At 37.7% G+C, this 24,994-nt stretch overlaps 2 protein-coding genes across 6 annotated transcripts in view; one reads left to right on the top strand and one right to left on the bottom strand.

Annotated features, from left to right (window-relative positions):
• Window positions 1-24,994, bottom strand: part of LOC135686325 (E3 ubiquitin-protein ligase FANCL) — a 40,244-nt gene that overhangs the window by 1,837 nt on the left and 13,413 nt on the right. For all 5 annotated transcript variants that reach the window (XM_089110503.1, XM_089110502.1, XM_089110501.1 and 2 more), the window contains exon 15: window positions 127-243. In XM_089110503.1, coding sequence (XP_088966629.1) covers window positions 127-243 — 117 coding nt within the window. The remainder of the gene's footprint in view (window positions 1-126; window positions 244-24,994) is intronic.
• Window positions 17,306-24,663, top strand: LOC148959253 (uncharacterized). The gene is made up of 2 exons (XM_089110500.1): window positions 17,306-21,134; window positions 22,090-24,663. The coding sequence occupies exon 1, from the start codon at window positions 19,876-19,878 to the stop codon at window positions 21,076-21,078; it is 1,203 nt and encodes a 400-aa protein (XP_088966626.1). The 5' UTR covers window positions 17,306-19,875; the 3' UTR covers window positions 21,079-21,134; window positions 22,090-24,663.

Genomic DNA, 24,994 nt, shown 5'->3' with positions numbered 1-24,994 from the left:
ATGTAGATTGAAATTAAAAAAACACTCCAATCAACAAACTTTGAACGTCAAAATAGGCAAACGTGACCGCAGGAGAGCATGAATGCAAGTTTCAATTAAGAGAAATACCGAAAGAAGTTGAGCTACCTCGATGAGACACGCGGAATGGAACAGCTGCCCACAGCGGGAATCATCGCATGCCACTTCTGGTACTTCGTCATTCAGTCGATACGCGTAGCAAATACTGCAGTGCATGCTGAAATCCTAAAAAACAAGTATGATTTTACAGGTCCTTCGTTTGCTGTAGGGGCTCCCAATTCATGCAAGATAAACGAAGTTTCTTTTAAAACAAGCGTTTACAAGTCACTCTTACGAGACTCTCTGTTTGACGTACTTCTCTTGGATAGCTCTACTTGTTTACGTACACCACTGACAACAGAAATACTTCAATAAATCTATTAAATATTGATCAATAAATATGGATGATCTACTAAAACAAAATAAAAAGTACAATATGCACCATTCCAGGTTCACCACTGTTGATTTTACCAAGCTCTTTCATATCCTAGCTCACCTTATTCACAGTAAAACGTATTCATATAATCGGGCAGAAAACGTATGTTTACGCCAGTACAATGTTTTCATATTTCCATTAGTTAGCACCAGTGTTTTGCTTCTGTTGGGTTGTGATCTGTACGTTCAGCAAAACGAGTACTCATCCACAGGTTGGTTACACGATATAACTTCAGCTTCGCTTTAAAAAAATATTTTTCTTGCATTGAACTGAGCACGCTTCACAAGTCGGGTATTTGTATTTCAATTTTTGTAAAAGGAAGGCAATAACTTGTCGGCAGGATTCCAAATGCTTCGAGGAAAGTTTCCTTTTACCGTTTTATTTCATTGTTAGAGAACAGTTCTTGGGCAAACATTGTCAAATCTTGAAGACTAATTCCTACCTTAAATAAAAAATGGGCTAAAATTGTAAGCCTTTATTCATGATGAAAAACATCGGATGTGTAATATACTTAATGTCACAAACGCTCATGCCAAACAGATTTTCTCCAACCAAGCGGCGTACTTTGACTTTTCTGATTAGAGGACTGTAAGATCATGAAAAATTTTACGAATCAGCTAACAATTTTTTTCGACCAACTTTTGATTTTGCGAACCAGCTGAAGATTTTAGGGACAACTCATAAAAAACTTGGGGACGGGTGACGTCCCAACATATTCTCTTAAGATACGCCTCTTTGCTTTACTCAGTTTTAGATTCACCACACAGAAGCTATAATAACAAGAATGACATTTTAAGACCGATATTTATCGCCTAAGACTATTTAAGGCCGACAGAGCCGGTTCCAATCGACATTACTTTTCGCAGATAGATTCCAAATAAATATGTTTGGTAACAGCATGTACAAATTCGCAAATTCGATTTAGGAAACAGGATTTGGACGGAGGGAGATTTTATCTCATCTGGGTGTACCACCTCAAAAACAAGATTTGAAGTTGGAGATTTCTGACAAAATACAGCTTAACTGCGGTCTCACAATGATTGAATATATCAGCTACTTTTAATCATTCTAAGCCAGGAAAAGGTAACATTAACGTTTACAGCAGTAATTGAACTTTTGATGGAGCGAACGAAGCTGCCACCACTTGACAAAAGATTCAAACATAATTTACCAGCGGGCAAGGAGGATAGTTGTAAATGACCTTTACCTAGATGTTAGTTTCTCGAGAGCTTTTGCAGTGTCTTTTCGAATGTTAACTGAAATATGTATAAAATCAAATGAAAAATGAACGATTAAAGTGTTGATCAGGCGCGTTAGCTTGTTTTTTGAGATACTTCATTGACACCTTATGGTTTTGTATTTGTATTTGTTGCTACCTAGCATCTGAAGGTAGTTTTTAGGACACTGAGAAGCTATGCTTATCAAGCAGTGTCCTGGTCCTTCCTCTCGATGTGACCACACCTCGTGATTACTACGCCTGGAATAACAGAGAGCTGGCGACTTTCCCCTCTCTGGGAGAAAGTTTGGTCATGCCAGGGACTCGAACCACGGACCCTTAGGTCTGTAGTCAGCGCCTCTAACAACTGAGCCATCCGCGCACCTAAATTACTTCTCCCACCTTATGGTGAAAAAGACGTAAAGCGGTAGTGCAATACAATTGCGTTAAGGCAATAACATTTACAGTAGAAAAAGAAACAGGTGGATAGAATTTTATTTATAAACCTAGCACAGAAGAAATTAATTTTCAAGGGCCTAGAGATCTGTTTGTTCATATAGTGGAAAAGGTGGTCAGAATGGGGTAAAATGGATGGAATGGGTAAAGCTGAAATAAGCATAAATAATTCTATACTTGAGTAAAGGTTTAACATCTAAAAAAATTCTTAATAAACGAAAATACATATAAAAAATATATCCATAGGTTATTTGATGATAATTTGCATGCTAGAAATGAATTGCAACCAAATCAGTAGATTTTCTCTTTTCGTGATACAAGGTAATATCTATTCCGCATTACACTTAAACACAGTTTTTGTTGTCAAGAATCAGACTGACGGAAAATGTTTAAGTTACAGCTGGCATCAAGTAACAGCGAACAAAGCTCCAGTATAACTATATTTCGCTTTAATTGGGAAACTCTCTATCGCTGATGCTGAGTATTATAATTGCAAAGTTCGGCGGATTCTTTGAGCGATTTAATTACGAGTTCAAAACAGGATTATTCTTATTGATGTTTGGCAAATGTTCACACTGTAGGCACCTGTCATGATCAAGGAAAATGGATTTGCTTGTTGCCTGCAAACAGTCTAAGATTTGCTGTCCAATGAATCCGACAAAAAGACATTTACCTCACTATCTAACATCTTTAGCCTGTAGAGAACAAAATGTAGAGAACAAGTTTATGTACCCCCTTTTCTCCAAAATATGATTGTTTGAAAGGCCTTGAACCTAAACTGTCTGATACAATCTCAACAGGTGAATATTAAGCTTTTACAATATTTCATTTAAACAACGCTGCAAGAGAGATAAAAGGGGTTTCATTGGAGCGAAATGTTTGTGTAGTATGCGTAACTTTTTTGCAGATCTTGTCGCATCATATGGAGGTGAAGGCGTTCAAAAAGATGTTTTAAGACAGTCCCAGGAGCTGGTTCCTGTTCTACGAGGTATTGAGTCAATAATAAAGGATTTTCTCTACAAATGAGTTTTGCGTGTGAGAAAAACCAACGATGCACAAGAGGCACAGTCGATGCATGACACTCCCTAAAACGAAGACGAAAGCAATAAAGATAAATGGAAAATTAGGTGTAGATCGGCAGATGGGCACTCTAGGGTACACACCATGCTGCCTAGTTGAACGTGGTTACAGCTGCAACTTAAAAGTGATCACGAGCTCAGAAACCGCGGAAAGACGAATATTTACCTTATAATATGATCAAATCGGTGAACGAGATTTGGAGACAGTCATTAAAATGTCGTGATCGTAAAGTTATTTGAATCTTAAAACGCTTGATTATCTTTGCTTTCTTAAATAACTATCATCTAGTACGCAATTATTGCGTTATTGGGCTTCTGTTTTGCCCAGAAATTATACTGATTGGCACCGTGGGGGACCTAAATCAGGAGTTGCATACGCAAGAAGAAATTTCATCTCAAACCATATTTGATGACACTCTTGCCCGTTTAGTGCAAAAATATGTCCGGCGTACGTATCATAAAATGTACACAGTAGAATGTTTGAAATATTTATGTGGCTTTCCTATGGGAAAATGAATACTGGCTTCCAAATTGCAAAAATGCACATGGCTTCTAGATGACAGAAATTCTTCCGGGCTGTAAATATATATGCGGCTTGATAACTGCAAACTCCATTTGGCTTGCGGATTATAAAATGCATCCGTAACATAATGCATATATGCATCAAACCTATTTATGCAAAATATGTAGCCGGCATATTAGTTTCAAATAATGAATCTGCACTACTCTTGTGACTTCAAGGCTTTTATTAAACATCGTCATATTCCTTAGCAATGCTAAAAATCAGCAATCTTTTTATTTGGCGACTGAACTTTTATCAAAAGCAATGAAATATGAACAGTGACCTAAATTCTAAAATAAGAAAAAACTTTGGCGCTTTGAAAACATTTATGAAACAGCCACAAAAAGAGATCTTTACCAGCTTCTTTTCCAATCTTCACTTAGTTGAAACCGTTCACCCGTTTACATGAGAGCTAATCGGATTTGGTTCCGTATAACAGGTTTTTCTTGGCGATCCCGTTCGATATGATTTCTATTTGGAAAGGTTTAGATGGGTAAACACAAGGCAGGTTGGTGCAATCATGGTGCAATCGCAGGATGATTCACAAAACCGATTCACAATGATTCACATGATTCACAATGACACGCAAAATCACGCCTGATCATTTTACTAAGACCTACGTTGGTTCTCAGTCAAAAGTAACAGGCAACAAATTCAAAATAATACATAGTCCACGGCATCTATACATAAATCCCGAAAAAATGCGGACGGTAAATCCCCAAATATATAAGTTCTGACATTTAAGTTTCAGACAAAAAAATTTCGGACCAAAAAATTGCGAATTTCGGACAAAAATTTCGGACAAAATAAAGTAGGCTCTACAAACTGGGCAATTCTCAGATGTAATTCAAAACAAAGAAGAAAATGAAAAAGAGAATTTGGAGGAAGCCTGGGCGCGAATCATGCTTCATGATGAGCATACTGACGACAAGAATTAAAGGACAATCATGTTGTATTCGAATTTGATGACTGAACACTGCACCTTGCACGCATTTTTAACTGATAGCTATCAACATCAAATATATTAACATTTTATTTCTATTTCTATTTTCTATCTACCTATGCTGCTGTTGCAGTCTCGCATCCTTCTTATACATTATCAACATTGCCTGTTTTATAAATCATATTGCGATTTTGGGGAAATATTCTTCTCAAAGATTCTATATAGTTTAAAATTTTCGGGCGTTAAAATTTTCCGACGGTAAAAATTTCAGACGGTAAAGTTTTCGGACCGTGTATTTGTACGAAAGTTTTGCTGTCCCAAACTTTTGTGGATTTATGTATGTCTTTAAGCGAGGGCTTAAATAATACAACACCAGTTCAGATAAAGAGAACTGTACAATGTTTAACAAAAAGGGCAAAATTCAACTAATATGGGCGTAGTTTAACTGTTAATCATAGAACTTCTCACTGCAGTAAATACCATAATCGACTAAACTTTAAATGTGTCAACTTCAATACCTTCAAGATATTGCTTAATCAGCCTACGTCACAGACAAAATTGAATATCGAAGATACATTAATTGGTCTGTGACGTAGGCTATTATCTTATGGCAGGTTCAATGATTTTCTGAATACTTTTGGCTGTATGCATATTTTGGCCTCATCAGAAATGAATAATTTGTAACAAAACAATGAGGTGAATAAAATAACAAATCAATTTGTGATCCCCTACCGAATACCCAAGCTCATCCTCCATCAAATCAACAAAACAACCCCAATACACATATACCCTTTTAAAAAATCCAATAAAATCCTATTTCCTATGTGTATCTCCATTCACTTTTTCAAGTTAACTCAAAAAAACAACCATCTATCATATCCCAAACCTTAATCACTAGAAGTATACTTAGAGTCAGGTCGCGGACAAATTCGTTTCCAGTTGCACTTGTTCAAACTGAATTGTTGTTTCTCGTTTCCAGCAGCGAAAAATTCCATCTAAAAACTTCTGAATCTTCAACCAGTGGGAATCGCAACCCACGCGATGGCTGAGATTTTAAAAACTTCAACACTTTTCACAGCTTGTTATTCAAAATGAGAACTTAAGTAATCGAGGTCATCAACTTTTGATAAAACGTTAAAAACAATCTACATTAGGCAGGGACATAATAAGGGTTCATATTGATTATTCTAGTTTCCTAATCTTATCAATGTGGCAAATCTCAGCAGTCCTTGCTTCTTAATTTCAATGTCATAATATAAACATCCTGGAACTCTATAAACAAATTTTGATGCTGTGAAGTTTTATTTCCTATTTTTGTATTACATTATATCATTATCAGTGGGAGCTTCAAACTACTGATCTTTTATGATGTAGTGAGAACAAGTCTCAATTTTGGGAGTTTATTGGATTTAACCTAAAAACGTTTTGGAAAAAATAAAAAACGATTTGATTAGGTTATTGGTGCAAGTATTAGCGAGTTAACGTGTTACTCTCAGACAAACACGCAGTAACTTCGTTAATAGATATTGGAAACAAATGCGATCTTAAAGCAAATGACTACAAACAATTGTGGCTGATACTCTTAGCAAAAAAGTAGAAAGTCTAATGATACATATTCTTATACATTAGATTGTATACGAATTGTTCCACATTAATGAAAAATCAAATCCTCTTCTATAGTGTGCTGGAGGGTTCAGTCGCCCTTGTAAACGTCAGCGCTAAAGCTTATACAAACTCATCAGTCTTTTGACTCGTTGTCACTACTGTCAAGGTCCCTTTTCTGAGGTCTGTCCACCCATTCCCGATGCTTTACAAGAGGCCCTATCAACGCGTTTTAAGGAGTCTGAAGGATTTTACAAAACATTTTCCGGCGGTTTAGTCGCGATTTGTACTAGTTTTGCTCCCTGTTGAAATTCTAGGACAAGACTCTAAAGGTCAATCCTTAGATCAGAATATTTTCTTCAAAAGGTATCTGGAAAGCACATAAGAACACTGAAGATAGCTAAAAACCATTGGTCATCTATTCAATAATACAAATTTCCCCGTGCAGACTGCAGTTATTATCTCAAAGAGATCTTCTAAAATATCTACTATTATGGCAGATGTACAGAGTGTGTCAGAAAGAAAGATGAACCATTAATATGATAATGGCTCATTGCGTAAATACGGAACTCAAAAATTACATTTCCCAGAAGCTGAGTTTGTATTTGTTGGACATAAACTAAACAATTTTTCTATTATGGTCTAACCTTTTTTGATCTAAAGACGAGATATCATATATATTTGCTGTTTAAAAATGTCTTAGGTTACACCATTTCTGACACACCCTGTGTGCAGGAAACCTCAATATGCTATGACTACTATTTTGATTACAGCGAGAGTCCAGAAACGAATCTATCCTTTCTATGACCAATGACCTAAACTTTCAAAACTTCGCAATAAAAGTGAGGCGTGGCCTAAATGAGGCCTTTCAAAACTGCTGTTTGGATGATTGAACTTCCCCAACGTCGTAGATGGTGAGTGTTAGCTACATCGTAGCCATTAAAATTGAACGGGTGGGAAGGAAACCTCCATAGGGAATGCAGGGCAAGGCACCGGGTACAAAGTCTTCTTTCTTCTCATAAGATCAGGGCTGATATCGCTCAACTCTGAAGGAGCTATGTCTAAAGATGTTATTGAGCCTCGGGGTGCACTTCCCAGTTCATCTTCGGTGTCAGAAAGGGCGAGAGAATTGGTGCTAGGACATTTTGCATCTAAATCATCTGGGTAATGCACCAAAACAACTTCCTGTGTCTTCTTTAAAACAAGATAAGTGCTGTTTTTCAAATCTAATGGTTCCACGTAATCGTTGTTTGACGCGTCAGCTAGCAAGGTGAGCTTTTCAGCAAACTTTACCAGCTCGTTCGTTTGAAGTTTATTGAGTCGCGAGCGATCCTTGTTGTCACCATTTGAGGACTTGCAGCTTTCCTTTACTTGGATGAATCTGTGAGATCTCAAGGTGATACTTGATTTTCTTACTGACTTATTACCAATACTTGTCGATAAAGCGTGCCGATCAACATTCACTTCAGAGGTTGGAAAGTTTTTACAGCCATCGTTACAATGGCAGTAGCTCCCAATTGTATCCACTTGGACGCCACGATCAACAGTCGGTTGTTTCGTTAAAGGCAACAGAGATTCTGACGAACCTTCTTTGGAAAAACTGAAGCGAAAATGGCTGTCGCATGAAAACTGCTGATCGTCCGTTCTCGATAATTGCGAGGAACTGCAAAATGTCGAAGTATGATTCCATCGGGAAGTTTTCATCTGGCTAGAAGCTCCATTCCTCTTTGTTGAAATTGAAATTTGATTCCCAAGAACAACTAAGCCGCTTTTTGGCAACTGTCGCTCGACAGAGCTCCTCTTCCAACCGAGCCACGGCATGTTTCGTAAAATGTGCGAATGTGTGCCCCTTTGATTGACAATACTTGCAAGCAGGTGATACACAAGTATACAATTAGCGCTTGACTGTCAACGTGCACCTGCCAAACAAAGGCGGGAAGACGAGAACCGTTGACATTCTTCAAGTAGAAAAGGCAGGTCAACTTATATCAGCTGTGGATATTAACAGTTTCTCCTGCGCAGTATCAACTCTCCAAGCGAAGGGTGAGTACACACCATGCTCACTTGAATGTAGTAGCCCTAGTGTTCTCATTTCGGGTTGTAGGGGGTGCGACACCCCCCCCCCCCAATATTTCTGTCTCCTTCGGTAAATTTGATTACATTCGGTAAAAACCATTTTTTGGTAGTCAGCAGTAACAAATTAACGCCAAGATTTTACTTTATTTATCTTCTTATCAGTAGCGTAGCGGTGGGGGGGGGCAAGGGGAGCGGCCGCTCAGAAAGTCGGTGTCTGAGAAAAGTATTTCAGGCAATATATTTCAGACAATATTAAAACGTTTTTAAAGACTGCAAACGACTGTAAGAAATATTTTGAAATGTATTTCAAGCTAATCTGAAGGGCGTCGTGGCAAAAATTTTCTGCTCGCTTCGCTCGCACAGGGACCCTCCTTCATAACTCTACAGAATGTTCAACAATTCATCGAATTTGCAAAATTAGTGATCATTTTTTATTCATATCAACAAACAAAAACATTTAATGGGAAGGTGGGATCTCGTACACATGGATAGCAGATTTGAAAATACGTAACACGTGGTCTTGCGTTGTCTTGCTTAGCAAGAAAAGAGCATTCATTAAAATTCGTCGTGTGAATGTGATTCGAAAAGAAACCTTGCAAACTTTGTGCGTGGGTTGAAAACGGCCATCGAAATCAAGTTTTGGTCGCCATATCTCAATAAAGTGACAACATAGTGAGAATTACTTTATAATGAGAATCGCGGAGATTCGAAATATTTCAACCTGGCAGGGTTATGTGGACCCTGGGACATCAAAACTGTACAACATTTCCAAGTAAAAACGGTTTCTCCCCTTTTCAAGGATGACATGAAAAATTCTTCGCGATGTTCTAAAGGGAGTTCTATCAGAGAAAGCTTCTGATGAAAAGGCTATCTCTTAAACCGTTTTTCGACGACTGCCACAACAAACACGCCAGATAGTTGATAGGGTCTCAACTTTCTGGAGCTCACAGCGGACGCAAAATCAAGACCACTTTATTTTAACTACGCATGCTCGGATTTGGGCGCTACGCCCGAGCGCACAAGAAATGTCAAATGGAAATCGGCCTTTATGCAGCTTGCGTCGCGGCTTGGGCGCAGCTTGCAGACTGAAATCTCAAGCAGCTTGCATTTTGGATGTTACGGCAACACCTTCAAGGAACAGGTGAAGGGAGATTCATTGGTTGCAGGTTCGCAGAAGTTGCTCGGGATATATTCTGTGGCGACAGAAAAAACAACTGCGCCTAAAGATTGCTACGTTTTGAATAAATTTCGCACGTTAACTGCTCTCTCCATCTGCCCGGACAAACCAGGATGAATCCGACGAGTTTTGAATGGAAAAACCGCTTCCAAAAACATATTGAATGAAAAGAAACGGAGTCTACAGCTTATTAGCAGTAATTTAACACCAAGATTGTTTGTCACTCACTGTCCTAATTTCATGCCAAATTCTCTGTTACAAAGCTATGCAGCAATATGCAAGTGCAGCTGGTTTCGTCAGGCTTGATTTTTCAAAATCTGCTGGCAATTTTGATTTTACTGAAAAATTATCCCCGAAAGGCAGTACCCGCCTTGCCTGGCACCGTGATCTCACCGAGGCAAAACGTGCCGCGTAACAAAGACGTGGTTGGTAGTCCTCTTGTGGTTCTTTCAAAGTAATAAGGCATACAAAACAAAAATTGTTCACAAATAGGCAACCCACCCCCCTTTTTCATGCACTCACTCAAGGACCATCAATGATTTCTGATAAGTGATTTCAAGGTTTTGCGCGTGCTGCTTGAATGTTGGGACGGGCGTTGCGTAATCAGTGGAAGACCTGTATTCGTTTTTCTCCCCAATATGCAGCTCTACTTGATAGTTAGCTCTTATATGAATAAATTTAATTTAAGTGTCAATTTGATAATATCCTTGACCTTAAAATATTGCTGGCTAACAATATTGGCTCTCCACAAACAGGCAGTGACGGGAAACCACCTTCTCTGTGGTATTTAAAAATCATCTAATGCTGTTATTGTTATAACATTATAGCAAATGATATCATCATTTGTCCCTTGTTACTTTCTTCTGAACTATGCATTTGCAAATTGCAACGTTCAGGATATTTTCGTTGACTCGGGAAGCCTTGCCAGATATGTATCTTCAAAAAGAACCTTTGAAAGGGTCGTAAAAGGTATTCACGAAATCTTGCAAGAGTGCTGAGCATCGAAACTGATGCAATTTTAGAGTTGCTGAAGAAAGATGGCCGGGCACGAAATACATCAATAGTTTCGAATTTCAAGCAAAACAAGCGTGACGTTAAAGCTAGAAGTTCGAGATTCAACCATAAAGCTTGTGTCGCACTTGTTTGTTTCATTATATAAAGTCTTTAAATGAAGAAGAGACGCAGTAGCAAAGACTTGGAGATTTTTTCTCGTCTTTTCCCGAATTCACACATTGTTTTTCATGAAAATGATCTAAGAATAGGTTTGGGCTTAGGAAATGAACTTTGCAGTAAATGAACTGCCTTATTCAATTCTGAAATTGCTCTTTGTAAATCTGAATTAGTGTTTTTTCGAATAATGTTACAACTAACATTAAAATAAATCATATACATGAACATATAGATAAAAATATAAAAATAGATATAAATAAAAATATAAACATGAATAAAAATATTCATATACAAATACATATACATATATATACATATACAGGAACAAATCATTCTTAAGAACACTGAGTCTAAGAAAAATTTATGTTATTCTTATAAAAAATCAGCGCAAAATGAACAAAAGCACATCGAGTTGGCAGCTTTCGCTGCTATACCCATTCCAAAACACACAGCTGCGAAAAAGTCCATTTTTTTACCACCCGAAAAGCGGTTCCAAGGGAATTAAAGTGGCCAATTTTGTTCGGCTTATCTTGCAGTTATTGTCACAAAAACCGTCGCAAAAACTCCTAAAAGCTAGCAAATTCACAGTCTTTAAATCCCCTTTCAGGTCATTGTACAACTTTTCAATGGAGAGATGGACAGCTGAAGACGCTAAAAAACCAAATCCACGAGGAAAAATGGATTTTTAGAGCAACACAATCATAACCTGACACAAACAGACATTACAAACGATAAGAAGTATTCTTAAGTTAGTTTTTATCCTAGCACGAGGTTAAAGTAAAGGCTTGAGCAAGAAAATGATATTTTACCATTGCTATAAAACAACGTTATAATTCAGTTAAGCCCCTCCTCCCGAATATGCTCTCTCTCGAGTAAACTCCCTTATCAAACATTACGTTTTGATCAAGCCTCCAAAAATCAGGTAAAAGGCCAACCTATTTGCTACCAGTAAATCTAATTTTTAGCTTCTTATGATTGAATTTATTAGCTCTTTGTTCAACTCATTTCTCAGTTTATGAAGACGTTTCTGGATTCCTTTAACGATATAATTTCTTGGCACTTCTAATCCAACATCTAGTCAACGTTGTCCAGTGGGTGAAAATAGATTTCCACAGTTCTCCTTACTCTCCAAAAACTTGGACACAAGAAACGATAATTTCATGGGTAACTGTCCAATAAGAGTTTCTTTTTCCTTGATGTATTTGTAAATTCCAATTCCTGAATTTCGTGCTTCAAATAAGCCCCCCCCCCCCCCCCCCTATCTCGAATACGATTCGTCTGACAAATAAGCCCCACTTTCCGAAATGGAGTTCGAAATAAGCCCCCCCCCCAGGCATCATCAAGTTGTTACGGTAGTTCATTCGTGAAATCAGATATACTTTTGTAATGATTTTGACTAGACACGACACTAAAGCAACTTGTCCTTCCCTTCTTCATGCGAATCGTTTTTGCTTATCGGCTGCCTCAACGGCCTTAAATCTAGGGTCCGTCTGTATTAGGTCGATATCGTCCTCTATTCCCTTGTTCAAAAAATGTATCATTTTCAGAAACCGCACCAAAATCTGAACGAATGTGTTCTACTTGTGACGTCACGACAACTTGGCGACGGAAGAAAAATTTACATCTTTTCAAAAGTGTATAGCTTTGAGCGACAATACACTCTTTTTTATAAGAACGATATCAGAAGAACGCAAGCCTCAAAACTGGTCAAAAGCTACTGTTAAATGCAATTTTAAACAATTTTTTTTCTCAAAAACGAGGATTTTTAGCATTTTTCGGTGAGTATTCAAATTTGTCGGCAAATGAAGGTTGCCTCACTCACTTTGTTGGCCTGAACACGTCCGTAGAGAGAAAAAGCCAACAATCGCATTGCTTAAACCCTATCAATTTAAGAACAAATTAAGAACAATCCAGCCTCAGATTTTCAAAAAAACACTCAGCCTGAACTTAAATTTACTGATTCTTATAAAAAAAGAGTGTAATCAGCCAGAGGGCGAAGGTAAAAACAGATATTGCATACTGTTTCAGCTAAAAACTTTCCGGAGAAATTCATTCCATAATCATTTTTAGCACAGTGAACCAAATGTTTGTGGTCTTTCAACCATCTTTAACGTAGATAGCAAACTACAAAGACACTAGGAACAGGAAAAAAGATTAAAAAAGCAACTTGGTACGAAAATGCATATGAAGCAGGTGATAGAACAGAAATTTGCACGCGACTAACAATCTTTTCTGACGTCACGAGAAGATTTCGAAGAATTAAAAACAAGCCTTTAAAGTGATTGGCTAATAGAGGTTGCGATGACAACCGTAATGTTTCAAAGAAAAAAAACCTTAGAACATCAAGGCCATCCCAGTAGGACGCGCGTATATGCAGCTGAAGATGTTGAATTAACATCAAAACTAGTATAGAATGGGCTTGTGTTTACATTTAACCTGCTCTAACCAGGCTAATATTTGTGCAGATATTTGCATTAAATAATCGGAAAACGAGCAAGAGAGCTAAAACGTTGACACTTTTAGCAGGTCGGTAGTTCATCAGATTTTTAAAATGATGAAAATGCTGGATAGAAACAATTTTCTATACGGCATTTTTGTATGGGCTGATTACATTGGTCACTCATCAGTGACAATTTATGTAACAGAGCTTCATTAGCATATAGGTTTTTGAAATAGCGTCTAAGGCAAATGCCTGAAAAACAAACGATGGCTGATTGTTTAGCATTAAATCATAGTAACAATCTGGTTTGAAACATAACCAGAGTCACTTGTTGCTGCATTCTCTCCGTGCTCAAGATGCCCACGATATATACCAATCGAAAAAGGATGTAGAAAACTACCGAAAGAGATATATGAAAGGAAAACAGGGGAGTAATTACCGTTCGGTATGGGGGGGGGGGGGGGGGATTTAACACACCTCCAACCTTTGGAACTCTTTGAACTACTGGGGAATTTGAGAGTTATCGGAAGTTCTAAAAGACTTATCCCGAAGATTTTCGCAATTTAGAAAATAGGCAACCGAACCGTGACCAGGGCTTCAAGTGATAATGCGCACGTGCAATGACCCCGAAACGGGGGATAGTGCATGTCTGGAAGACGGGCTTGATTCATCTCCCGAACTAGGTAGAACAACAACAAAATTGTATAAAGTCGTAAATAACTAAAGAATAAAGAAAACAAATGAACATTATTAAAGATAAAGATGGTGTCCTAGCAAACAACAAAGATATTAGTAGCTTAACACTAGAAGGAATACTATAGCGAACTATATCAGTACAAAGCAGATGATGATACATCAATTCTAACAGATAAGTATGAAGAAGAAGACAACGACGAATGCGAAATTTTGAAGACAAAAGTAGAACACACTATAAGACAAATGAATAAAAGAAGTCACCTGGGCTAAATAGAATAAGCAAAATTAATCAAAGAAGGCGGAGAATCGATGGAGGATGTTCTGTGTTTTTTATGCAATGGCACCTTGAAGTCTGGCAAATGGCCATCACAGTGGGCAAAGTCTGTACTGATTCCCATACCAAAGAAGAAAAGTAGCAAAAATTGCAAGGAATAGAGAACAATAAGTCTTATCAGCCATGCAAGCAAAGTCTTTTCAACAATAATCTTTAACTGGATCAGACCTAAAATCGAAGCCATCCTTAAGGCCAATCTCCATTAGGTGACATTTTCGCCTTTGCGCTGACGAAAAGCAAAAACTACATGGCGCACAATCTCTAGCTTACAATAGATTTGCGTGCCAAATAGAAAGCAGAATTTCAAGATGTCGGATGAGAACACAAATATTATGATTTTGCTTCATTTGTTGAAGCGTAAGAAACCAAGAAACCAAAAAGCAAATACACTCCCCTCGCGAAAGTACCCGGACAATTCGAAGATCGATTGCGCTTACAGACAAGAACAAATTTAGGCTGGCGAAAACGACTTTTTAACTTAGTGATAATTATTTAATTATTTTCAATACATTATGTCTATCTCGTACGTATTTGTTTTGTAAATTCATCACAGCTGCGTTCATCACAACGCATGACAATAAACTATAAATCAAGGCATCTAACAGAGATGCTACAACTTTTCTGTACTCCATGTTTGTTTGTACTAGCAGTGAGGAACTGGAACCCAGAAAATGACGTCGCGTATTCGAAAATTTTCGGATACAAGCGTCCACACGTATTCGCATTCGTATCGGATCAAAAAGTTTCCACTTTGGAGACCGTTTTCAAAAATTTCCGGATACGGCCATCAAAAGTTTAATTGTTTGTAAAAATTTAATGCGATTTTGAGTAATGATGCAAACCATTTTTGATGCAAATTTGGTTAGGGCGGAATGTTTGGCCGTTGGTGTCGCCGGGGGCCTATTGTGTCGCCGGGAGCCTAAAATATTAAATCAATGTGATAGGTTTTCTTCTTCATGGATGCAGGGGTGACAATGCCTGAAGTAAAAACAGTGAACCGAGTTATACACAATGTAGCAGACGATTAAGGCAAATGCATGCGCTCTGTTATGTGGGCCGTCTACTTTCGTCATTAAAATTTGAATTTGCATCAAAAGAGCTATCTTTCCTGAACATTAGCATTAGCAAAGTGGATGCAAAAAGACTGGAATGAAAAACAGTGAACACAGTTGAACACCTTGTCAAAGTCGTTAAGGCAAATGCATGCGCTCTGTTATGTGGGCCGTCTACTTTCATCATAAGAATTTGAAATTGCATCAAAAGAGTTATCTTTCCTGAACATTAGCATTAGCAAAGTGGATGCAAATAGCCTGGAATAAAAAAACAGTGAACACAGTTGAACCCCTTGCAAAAGTCGTTAAGGCAAATGCATGTGTTCTGTTCTATGGGCCGTCTACTTTCTTCATAAGACTTTGAATTTGCATCAAAAGAGTTATCTTTCCTGAACATTAGCATTAGCAACATGGATGCAAATAGCCTGGAATGAAAAACAGTGAACACAGTTGAACACCTTGTCAAAGTCGTTAGGGCAAATGCATGTGCTCTGTTCTGTGGGCCGTCTACTTTCGTCATAAGAATTTGAATATGCATCAAAAGAGTTATCTTTCCTGAACATTAGCATTAGCAACATGGATGCAAATGGCCTGGAATGAAAAACAGTGAACACAGTTGAACACCTTGTCAAAGTCGTTAAGGCAAATGCATGTGCTCTGTTCTGTGGGCCGTCTACTTTCGTCATAAGAATTTGAATATGCATCAAAAGAGTTATCTTTCCTGAACATTAGCATTAGCAACATGGATGCAAATGGCCTGGAATGAAAAACAGTGAACACAGTTGAACACCTTGTCAAAGTCGTTAAAGCAAATGCATGTGCTCTGTTCTGTGGGCCGTCTACTTTCGTCATAAGAATTTGAATATGCATCAAAAGAGTTATCTTTCCTGAACATTAGCATTAGCAACATGGATGCAAATAGCCTGGAGTGGACAGTGAATACAGTTGAACACCTTGTGAAAAACATAAAGGCAAATACATGTGCTCTGTTCCCTGCCCATCGCAAGTAATATCGCTTTTGGGAAATAAAACTGTCATTCATGAAACTTTAACCGATAGAAAACATTACAAGTTCCGGAAATATGGAACTTGATTACCAAAACTTTTTGGGGAAAATACAAAAATATGACATAAATTATTTTCCATAAATATAACAGAAGCAACTGCAACAGCCAGAACTGTCTGGATCCGCCCCTGCAGCAATCAACGAGAAATGAAGGAAAAATGACTGCTATCAGGCGTGGTTTTCAGTCAGATCATTTGGGCAACAAAAACAGCAATTATTGTTTCAGTGACCCCGGCATCATAACGAGGCCTTGATTTTTGCTACATCGCAGGGTACCTAGAAAAACTTGTTGTTGTTTTGTTAATGTTCTCGAGCGTGTGTTTGCAGATTTTCGAATGTGTTCATGAAATGTTTGTAAAAGTGTGAAAGAGACATTCTAAATATTTCATTTTCCAATATTTCCAATAACCTATGCGGATAGACGTGTTCAAAGATTCTATTATTTATTTTTAAATAACTTTTATGATTAATGTTACACTTTTTGATTGATTTGATTTTTTCATTAATGTTATTAATTTGTGGTTAAAGTATGATTATTCTCGAGAGCGTATTTGATCTTAAGCAGCGATATGCCCCTCGTTTTTGACCGCTAAAAATTTTTCAGACATATTATTTTTCAAATTTTTTGCATATCTTAAAGCGGCAGTCTTTGTGCATCCAATAATACTAGTAATTCAATTATATCTTTTTATATAAAACATTATTTCTAGACACTGCTCAGAAGTCAATTCTTTTGTTTCGGTCGCTACCATCTTGAGGAAAAGCCCTCACAGAGTTTGCTTACATATCGATAAGATTATTTTTTCGACGAATAGATAGATTAAAGGCCAAAAAAACTTCAAGAAAAAATTCTAGGAAATTGATAAAAAGGTTGTCATGAAAACTGACTTTGAAATTCATAAACATATTTCTCTAACAACAGATTCGCAACTGAATTCGAAACTGTCCGGATACTTTCATGAGGGGAGTGTAAAAGGTTTTGGGTACGTAACTTTTACCAAGAGCTAGGAGCTTACAGAAATCTGGTCATAGATCTACAATTATATGACCACCAACTATTTTTTACCTTTTGTCGTATGCAAAGTCTGAGCGATTGTTGTCTTTGGTGGTTCCATATTTAGTGAAGGAATAGAAGTTTCGCCAACTAACAAGTGCTAAAGAGAGACTATGTGTGAATCTTTCCTTATTTATGGTGAATAGCGTGTATCAGTTGGCATGAGCTATAGGATTAGCCCCAAAACTATTCGTAGTATTATAAAAGAAACATGTAACGTGCTTGTAACAAGAAATTTTATTATTTCCTCATCCAATACGAGCTGCTTTTGGACTCAGACATTTTGCTATAGGCAAATAGGACGTCAAATTCGCCGGCGACAGCACAGGAAACGAAAAAATTTAGAAACGCATGCACATAACCTTTCGCTGGCGAAAAAGCGAAAAAATGTCGCCTAATAGAGATTGGCTTTTAGTGAAGCACAAGCAGGATTCAAGAAAGACCGCAGCACAGTGGAACAGATTTTAAATCCTAGACTTATGCGTAAAAACCACCGCAACCATCAAAATAAAGTCTTTCATAATTTCATTGACTTCATAAAAGCATTTGACCGAGTTTTGCATGAAGGCATATGGCATACTATGAAAAGGTACACAACCATGACCAAACTTGTCCACTAACAATACAAACGCGCCAAAAGAACTTTACTCATTGGCGAGACATACAGTGACTGGTTCACAAGCATTGTAGGAGTGAGGCAAGGCTGCATTCTATCTCCTGTCCTGCTCAACCGTTTCCTGGCAAGGATTATGTTCGATGCACTAGAAAATTACGACACAGGAATATGGTGCAGTGGACTGACAGTTAACAACCTCCGTTTTTCTGACGTCATCGACTTGATTGCTAAGATTGCGAAAGAACTTGAAGAAATAACATCCAGGCTCGACCCAGCAGAAGGTACATTTGGAATGGGGATAAGTACAGAGAAGAGTAAAGTTATGGTTACAGGGAAAACATCACTGAAAAGATCTCAATCAAGGCGAAAGATGATATCTTGGAGCAAGTAAAAGAATACTTAGGGGTGGCCATCACAGAGAACATGACGAGCAAAACTGAAGTCAAAAGAAGAACTGGGGCAGCAACGAGTTTCTTAGCAAAGATGGATAAGATCTGGAAAGCGAGGAAACTAAAGTTAAAAATCAAGACAAGGCTGATGAAAGCAATGGTGACGAGCATTCTGTTGTATCGATATGAAAGCTGGACCGCGACGGAAAAGATAAGGAAACGCATTGATGCCTTTGAAATGAAATGAGAGCGTCGGAGGCTCGGCATAACCTGGAAAGATCGCAGAAGCAATGAATATATGCTGCCGCAGATAGCTGAGATAAGTGATGGGAAAAAGCCGGAGAGATTGAGGGAAGTTGCTATGAGAAAGATGCAACCGTTCTTTGGCCACCAAGTGGGGAGAGATGCATTGACAAAGCTTTTTATGCAATGGAATTGCGAAGGAAATAGACAACAATTAAGGCCGATGCGGGTTTGGCAGGATGACATCATCGAATGGACCGGAGTGGCAAGACTGAAGCACTAATGCGCGCTTTATCTAGCATTGACATTATTTGAAACAATTTGAGTAAGCACACATTTTCCAAGACGTATTTATGAAATATTTGTATCTCCAACATTTCAAAATTCAAATCTCTCTTCGGACACAAAAAGAAGAAAGTCAGTCTGTTAAAGGCTTTCAGTGAGAAGTGAGCGTTTAAAAACTACAAGTTGGTAGCAATTTTACGCACTTATCATTAACAGCAGAATTAATTAATTTCATTCGACATTTAGTATCTAACATATGAAAAGCATCATCCTTTTGCCTAAATAATATCCTGACAAACATAACTTTGCAGAGGGCTTGAAGAACAACTTAAAGAGTCAAGAGAAGCTCTAAGAATAACAGCCTTTTTACAAAGAATAATTTGATTGTAGTATCGTCATTTTTCATCGATCGAAAAAGCAAAGGTGGCCGATCCTGTGGGAACAGTTACTTGAAGAAAAGCCGACACACTGCATATGTAGAGGCTTCGATTTGAAAACGCTGCTAAGGTGATGTGGCAATCAACTAACAGCTAATAATCTATGCAGATGTCTATCCTAATACGAGCTAATGAAGAAGCCAGGCCGAGCGATCACTTATAACAAATATTAACTTGCTGATGGAGCAGTAGAACGGAGTTCATCGTAAGAAGAAATGAAGTGTGGATAAAGCAGTGAAAGGATAATACTCCTATTTGGATGTGAATTGGATTCCAAAGTAGTGCACTTTCAATAACTTTATATTAGGCAAATCAGAAACATTCCTATACCCAATAACTGCGGATTTCTGTAGTGAGATCTTTTCAGGCTGGAGTTGAAGGAATGCTTAGAGTCATCTTATTTGGATCTCAGTTCAGGAAGAGGTTTCTGTTCCACATTATTCAATCAAGTCTTCACTCTCTCGTTAAAGACAGATATTATACTACAACATGGATACTCCAAATATGAGTGGATGTTCAACGCCATCGTACACAGTCTTATCCCAAAAAACGTTTTCCTTGAAAGAAAGTCGGGCAAGCAATTATTCGACTAGCTCCTGTGTAAGTAACGGATTTCCAAGCAGGAGGTGCATAAAAGCTTGGCTTTATTACGGCAGAAATTACGAAAATAAGAAGAAGTTGCAAGACACCAGAAACAATTTAATTGAAGATCGATTGTTGTCCGAAAGAGCCTTGCACAACAGAACCGTTCAGTCTTGTCTACAAAGCAGTGATCAAGAGAGCGATACTACGTTAAGCCCCTTAGGTCATCATATAAGAAAGGCATATACCAGGACAGCATTGCTAAGAGATCAAGATAAGAACAGAGATCTGAAAAAACACAGTGTCTCAATTGAAGAATTTGATACCACACAGATAGCTGTCAGAGGAAGGAAAATTGTGCTTAATCCTTGGACTTCAAAGAACAAGATCAACCTGAAGATAAAAGACAATCAAACAGCACTTGAGTCTCAAAAACAGGCAAAGCGACATCAAGTGGAAATGATCAAAAAAAGCTATTCGGATTTGTCTATCAGTAGTGTTGAGAAGAGCCCACAGAAACATGAGGTAAATAATGTTACTCAGCGCAAAACTACACCTGAAGCTGAACGTGACAAAGAGAAAACAGGGTCTAGACCTAATTCTGGGCCACCAACAGTGATAAAAGGAGACGTCACGGGTAAAGTAAGAACCACGACAGAAAAAATAAGTTTAAGAAGGGGGCATCCCGTTGAAATTCGACTGCCTTCTCCAAATGAAGAAATCAATGACACTGACGGTGTAACAGAGTATATGCATAGTGACGAAGTAACAGAAATATTTTCCCATGCGGAAGATAGATTTGCATTAGGCGCAAATTCAGAAAAGAGGACATATATTGTTAATAAAAATTCACTCTTTAGCAGCTCAAAGCAAAATTGCTTTCAGATCGTGTTTCCTGACGAGGTTAACAAGTTAGAAAGTCCAAGAGCAACAAACTCGAACCCTTACATCCCAGGATGGTTGTCACCTGTCCCGTTTTCTACTGTCGACTTGTCTCTGGTGTACTATACGCCAGAACACAGCCCACTCACATCCCCAACACCACATATGGATCACGTTACCCGCAGAAGAAGCGAATTCTTCAAAAGAGAACAAAACGAAGATTTTTGACGCATATAGGGCTGTTGCTTGAACTTTTGGCAAGAGCTTGAGCATAAACCTTGGATGTAAGCGAACCAAGTTTGAAATTTTATGTTTAAAACATCAATGTGTTGATTATGAACATCTCATGTCGTCTAAGTAATTTTAGAATTAAATCTCAAAGGGGATCAATGTGTTGCGAAATAACACACATTTTAAACAGACGGTTGAAGAAGCATGTGTATAAATTAAATTCTGTCAGGTTTGAAACACTGGAAAGCGGGGAGATATTTCATGAGCTTGGCGATTTTCAGAACTTGATGACAGCTGTAAACAACCAACAAAGCAACGGGCAGCCAACCAAAATATGACCCAAATTATATTTTTTATCAATTAGAAAGTTGGAAGCTAAACAGATAACACTAAACTTTACATCCTAGTTAAAAATTCTTACTGATGAAATGATCTTTTCCTAGAAATGACATGGTAACAAGGATTCCCTAAAAAGGAGTAATGAAGGCTGTCTCTAAGTATTCAAACAGTTTGCAGAGAGATAACATCATTGCTAATTGTTGCATTTTAGAATTTTGTAGTTGAATATGAAACATAGAGTATGGATAAACAATGTAAACGTTCATAAACATTTAACCATAAACAGCTAAATTTTCAGTAGCCTTCGCATATTGAGGTTTTTAGGGTGATTATTCACTCTGCCGATGTCTAAATTAGGCACATGGCTAGAGCGCTTCAAAATGCTCAACCTCGCTTATTGTGGATGGGGAATGTGTTCCTTCTAAGACATCCGGTTAAGTTGTTGCTTATCTTTTTGTCATTTAGATTATAGTTGATATTAATGTAAGTGCTGTCGTGGTTGGAGCTCGATGACATCATGTCTTTTCCAGCAGACACAGAATATCTATATGTAGTTAATTTTGAGTTGTTTTTATTTGTGATATATAAAAAAAATAAAAAATAGGCATTCTCTGTAGGGGAATCATATGCTTTCATCGTCATCGCTGATGTTTTGTGTGATATCGACAGGCGTTGTTTACATTTAGCAATTGCTGGAACCTGTTTTGAAAATCAGTACGAGGTGGGTTCATGTGATCAGCCCGAGGTCCACCAATAGTATTTAGAACTACTGTCGTGGCTCAGCGTATTTGGTGTATTTGGTATTACTCGTTACGTTGGAACACAACGGCAAACAATACCGGTTTACAACAAAGTGGCGCTTGAGGCGATAACGCATATTTTATCATGGGGCATCTAGCATTTTGATATAAAATAGCAACATTGTTTTTCGGGAAAAGCGACAGTTGCATCATTGGGGAAAAGATATGAAGAATAAAGAAACAATTTTCAGGAAGTTGGATATTCAAGAAAACTTTTGGAGACACTGAGAGCAATACCATGTTGGTTTACTGAGTGCAACAGATTGGAATCATTCGGTAACAAAGATGAATAACAATTCTAAAATTTGTCGAAGTGCTCGCTATTAAAGCTGAAATGAACAACTGAATATCATTTAAGTGAAGAAAGGGCAATACGCTAATGTAAAACAGTTGATATTGACAAATTAGAACTTAAGGAAAATGTGTATTTCCTTAAAATGTGTATCACATGGAAGAAATTCTCAGTAAAAAAGAGACATGGTGTCTAGAACACTGGTCAAAGCCAGAACGGGTGTAATGGTGAAAATGATGAGTTGCTTTTGCAGGGATTTGAATATTTATTTAGAAAACGTTTTGCCAATTAATAATCCTTGATTTTCATAGTATATATGTAAGTAGATTGCAAAAATAATTGTTTACATCTGCCACCATCTTCGAAAGCCTGGGTATTGAAGGAACTTCACAAAAACGAGATTGTAAGATTGTCATAGATCAAAGTGAGAATCAAATAAGAATCTTTAGGGCCTGTTTACATGAAGTAGGCTAGCCCACTTAAGTGGGCTGGTCAACTCGAGTGGGATCCGTGCTTTCTATACATTGTTTTCTTCTCTGTATTTGCGTTTACATGGAGAGTGGGCCAGCCCGCTCAGGTGAGATCTGCGAGAAGAACAGATGGGATCCGCGTCAGCTGTGCTGGAAATTATCCACGTGAAGGCAATCAGATGGGCTAGCCCACTCACTGAAAGTCGATGCACCTGCGTAGAGGAAGTTGGCGCCAAACTAAACCAAATCATAATGTCGTATGTATCGAAAGGAACAGTTCGATAGATCGAAAACAGAATCAGAATTCCGTCTTAAGTGGAATCACAGAATCTAACTTAATTGGGCTAGCCCACTTCAGGTAAACAGGCCCTTAGAGGAGAAGCTCGAAAGAATGTAAGCCTAAAACGACAGTGCGAATCAAGATGAACTAAAGATTAGGTTTATCAGGTCTAAGATAGCTCGAGAAAGTGGAACCGCAGTTTACAAATGGTTTAAAAGTAGTTACAAGTCTTATGAATATACATGTATTCATATAGTTATCAAGTGATCATCTAAATAAATTCCACTCACTGATAAGTGTCTCGAAGCAAGATATAAACCAGATTAATACAGGAAATTGCTTATACAAAAACTCTTTGACAATCATCGTGGAATAATACAGCACCACAACTGTACTGAGAAGACTCCTTCTCATGACCACATGGTCGATAATAGACGAATCCTTTTTAAAGTTCAAGACTCATGAATACGCAGTGTAATCTTAAAAAATCACGTGATTAGCTCTTAATTGATTAAAATGTTTGTAGCAGTAGGTTGACGATTTTATTCATAAGTTGATACGTCAGCTCAGCCAAATACTGCTATCACGGGGTTCTGCTTCATATTTTATTCAGAGGGGAATATTGCATTGGGAGCCTCATTTCAGTTGAAAAATAGAGGATGTGAGAGATAAACGAGACTAGGCCAGCTCGAAGACGCCTTCCTTAATCAGACTTGTTTTTTTACACTATTTACTAGCCATGAGAATCTGCTTGACCCTTCTCAATGATAGAAAGACTCATCTACAGGATTATCCAGCCAAAGACAAGAAATTCTGTTTTTCTTGCATAATTCATAAGAGATTCGAAACGCATGTTAAATTTCCCATAGAGCGCTGTTCTCTAGAGTTCAGCTTTACAAGAACAGCTTTTAAGAAACACCGAGGGCAATCAATTGCTGTTGTACGGCAGAAAAGCAAAAATGAGCAAACAGTGACATGGTACCGGATGCGAAAGATCACAGCTCGTGAGAACTCTGAAGGAATGCGAAAAATTGCCATATTGGCCGACTAACGAGCCAAGGCAAAAAGACTTAGAAAATAATATCCTCTTTTATTTCTTATAACAATATAAACAATATAACAAAGCTATTAGTAAAAGAAAACGATATAAAATAACATTAGAAATGAAACATAACAGATACACGTATTTTTTTATGAGAAACTAAGGTTCGGTGCTGGTAGGCAGTTTCTTAAATTTTCTGGCCATTTTGCTATCAGAAGTTTCTTACATGTTTCTTAAATTTCTTAGGTAATGAATTTTTTAAACGTGCTTCCAAGGTAAAGTAAATAGTTAACTCACATTAAGAGAAAAACTAACAAAGTGACCAAGTCAAAACAAATTTTTAAATGGAACTTCTTTAGTGTGCCATTTACTGAGAATGAATGCAAACTGCATTTCAAGTGTAGTGTTGCAATATACAGTGATGTTCAATGTCAAGACTGTTTCGAGTGTCAACTCAGAAATTTAAAACTGCAGATTATAAAAGTTTCTTAGCTTTTTTCAATTTGGGTAGGGTTGTTTCTTAACTTTCGAAAATTGTGCCTAACGTTTTTTATAACCTGCTTCTCATAAATGGGTGTTATGTAATATAACATATGATGTAGTCTAACATAATTCTAACTTAGCATTAGCTATAACGTTCACAAGAACAAAGTTTTGAAATTACAATAACAAGGTGCGAGGATCGCTCAG

The sequence above is a fragment of the Rhopilema esculentum genome, chromosome 10, assembly GCF_057945365.1.
Source record: "Rhopilema esculentum isolate cy_ngs chromosome 10, ASM5794536v1, whole genome shotgun sequence".
Lineage (NCBI taxonomy): Eukaryota > Metazoa > Cnidaria > Scyphozoa > Rhizostomeae > Rhizostomatidae > Rhopilema > Rhopilema esculentum.
The sequence above is the reverse complement of the archived record's forward strand: the minus strand, read 5'-3'. Positions and strand labels throughout refer to the sequence as shown.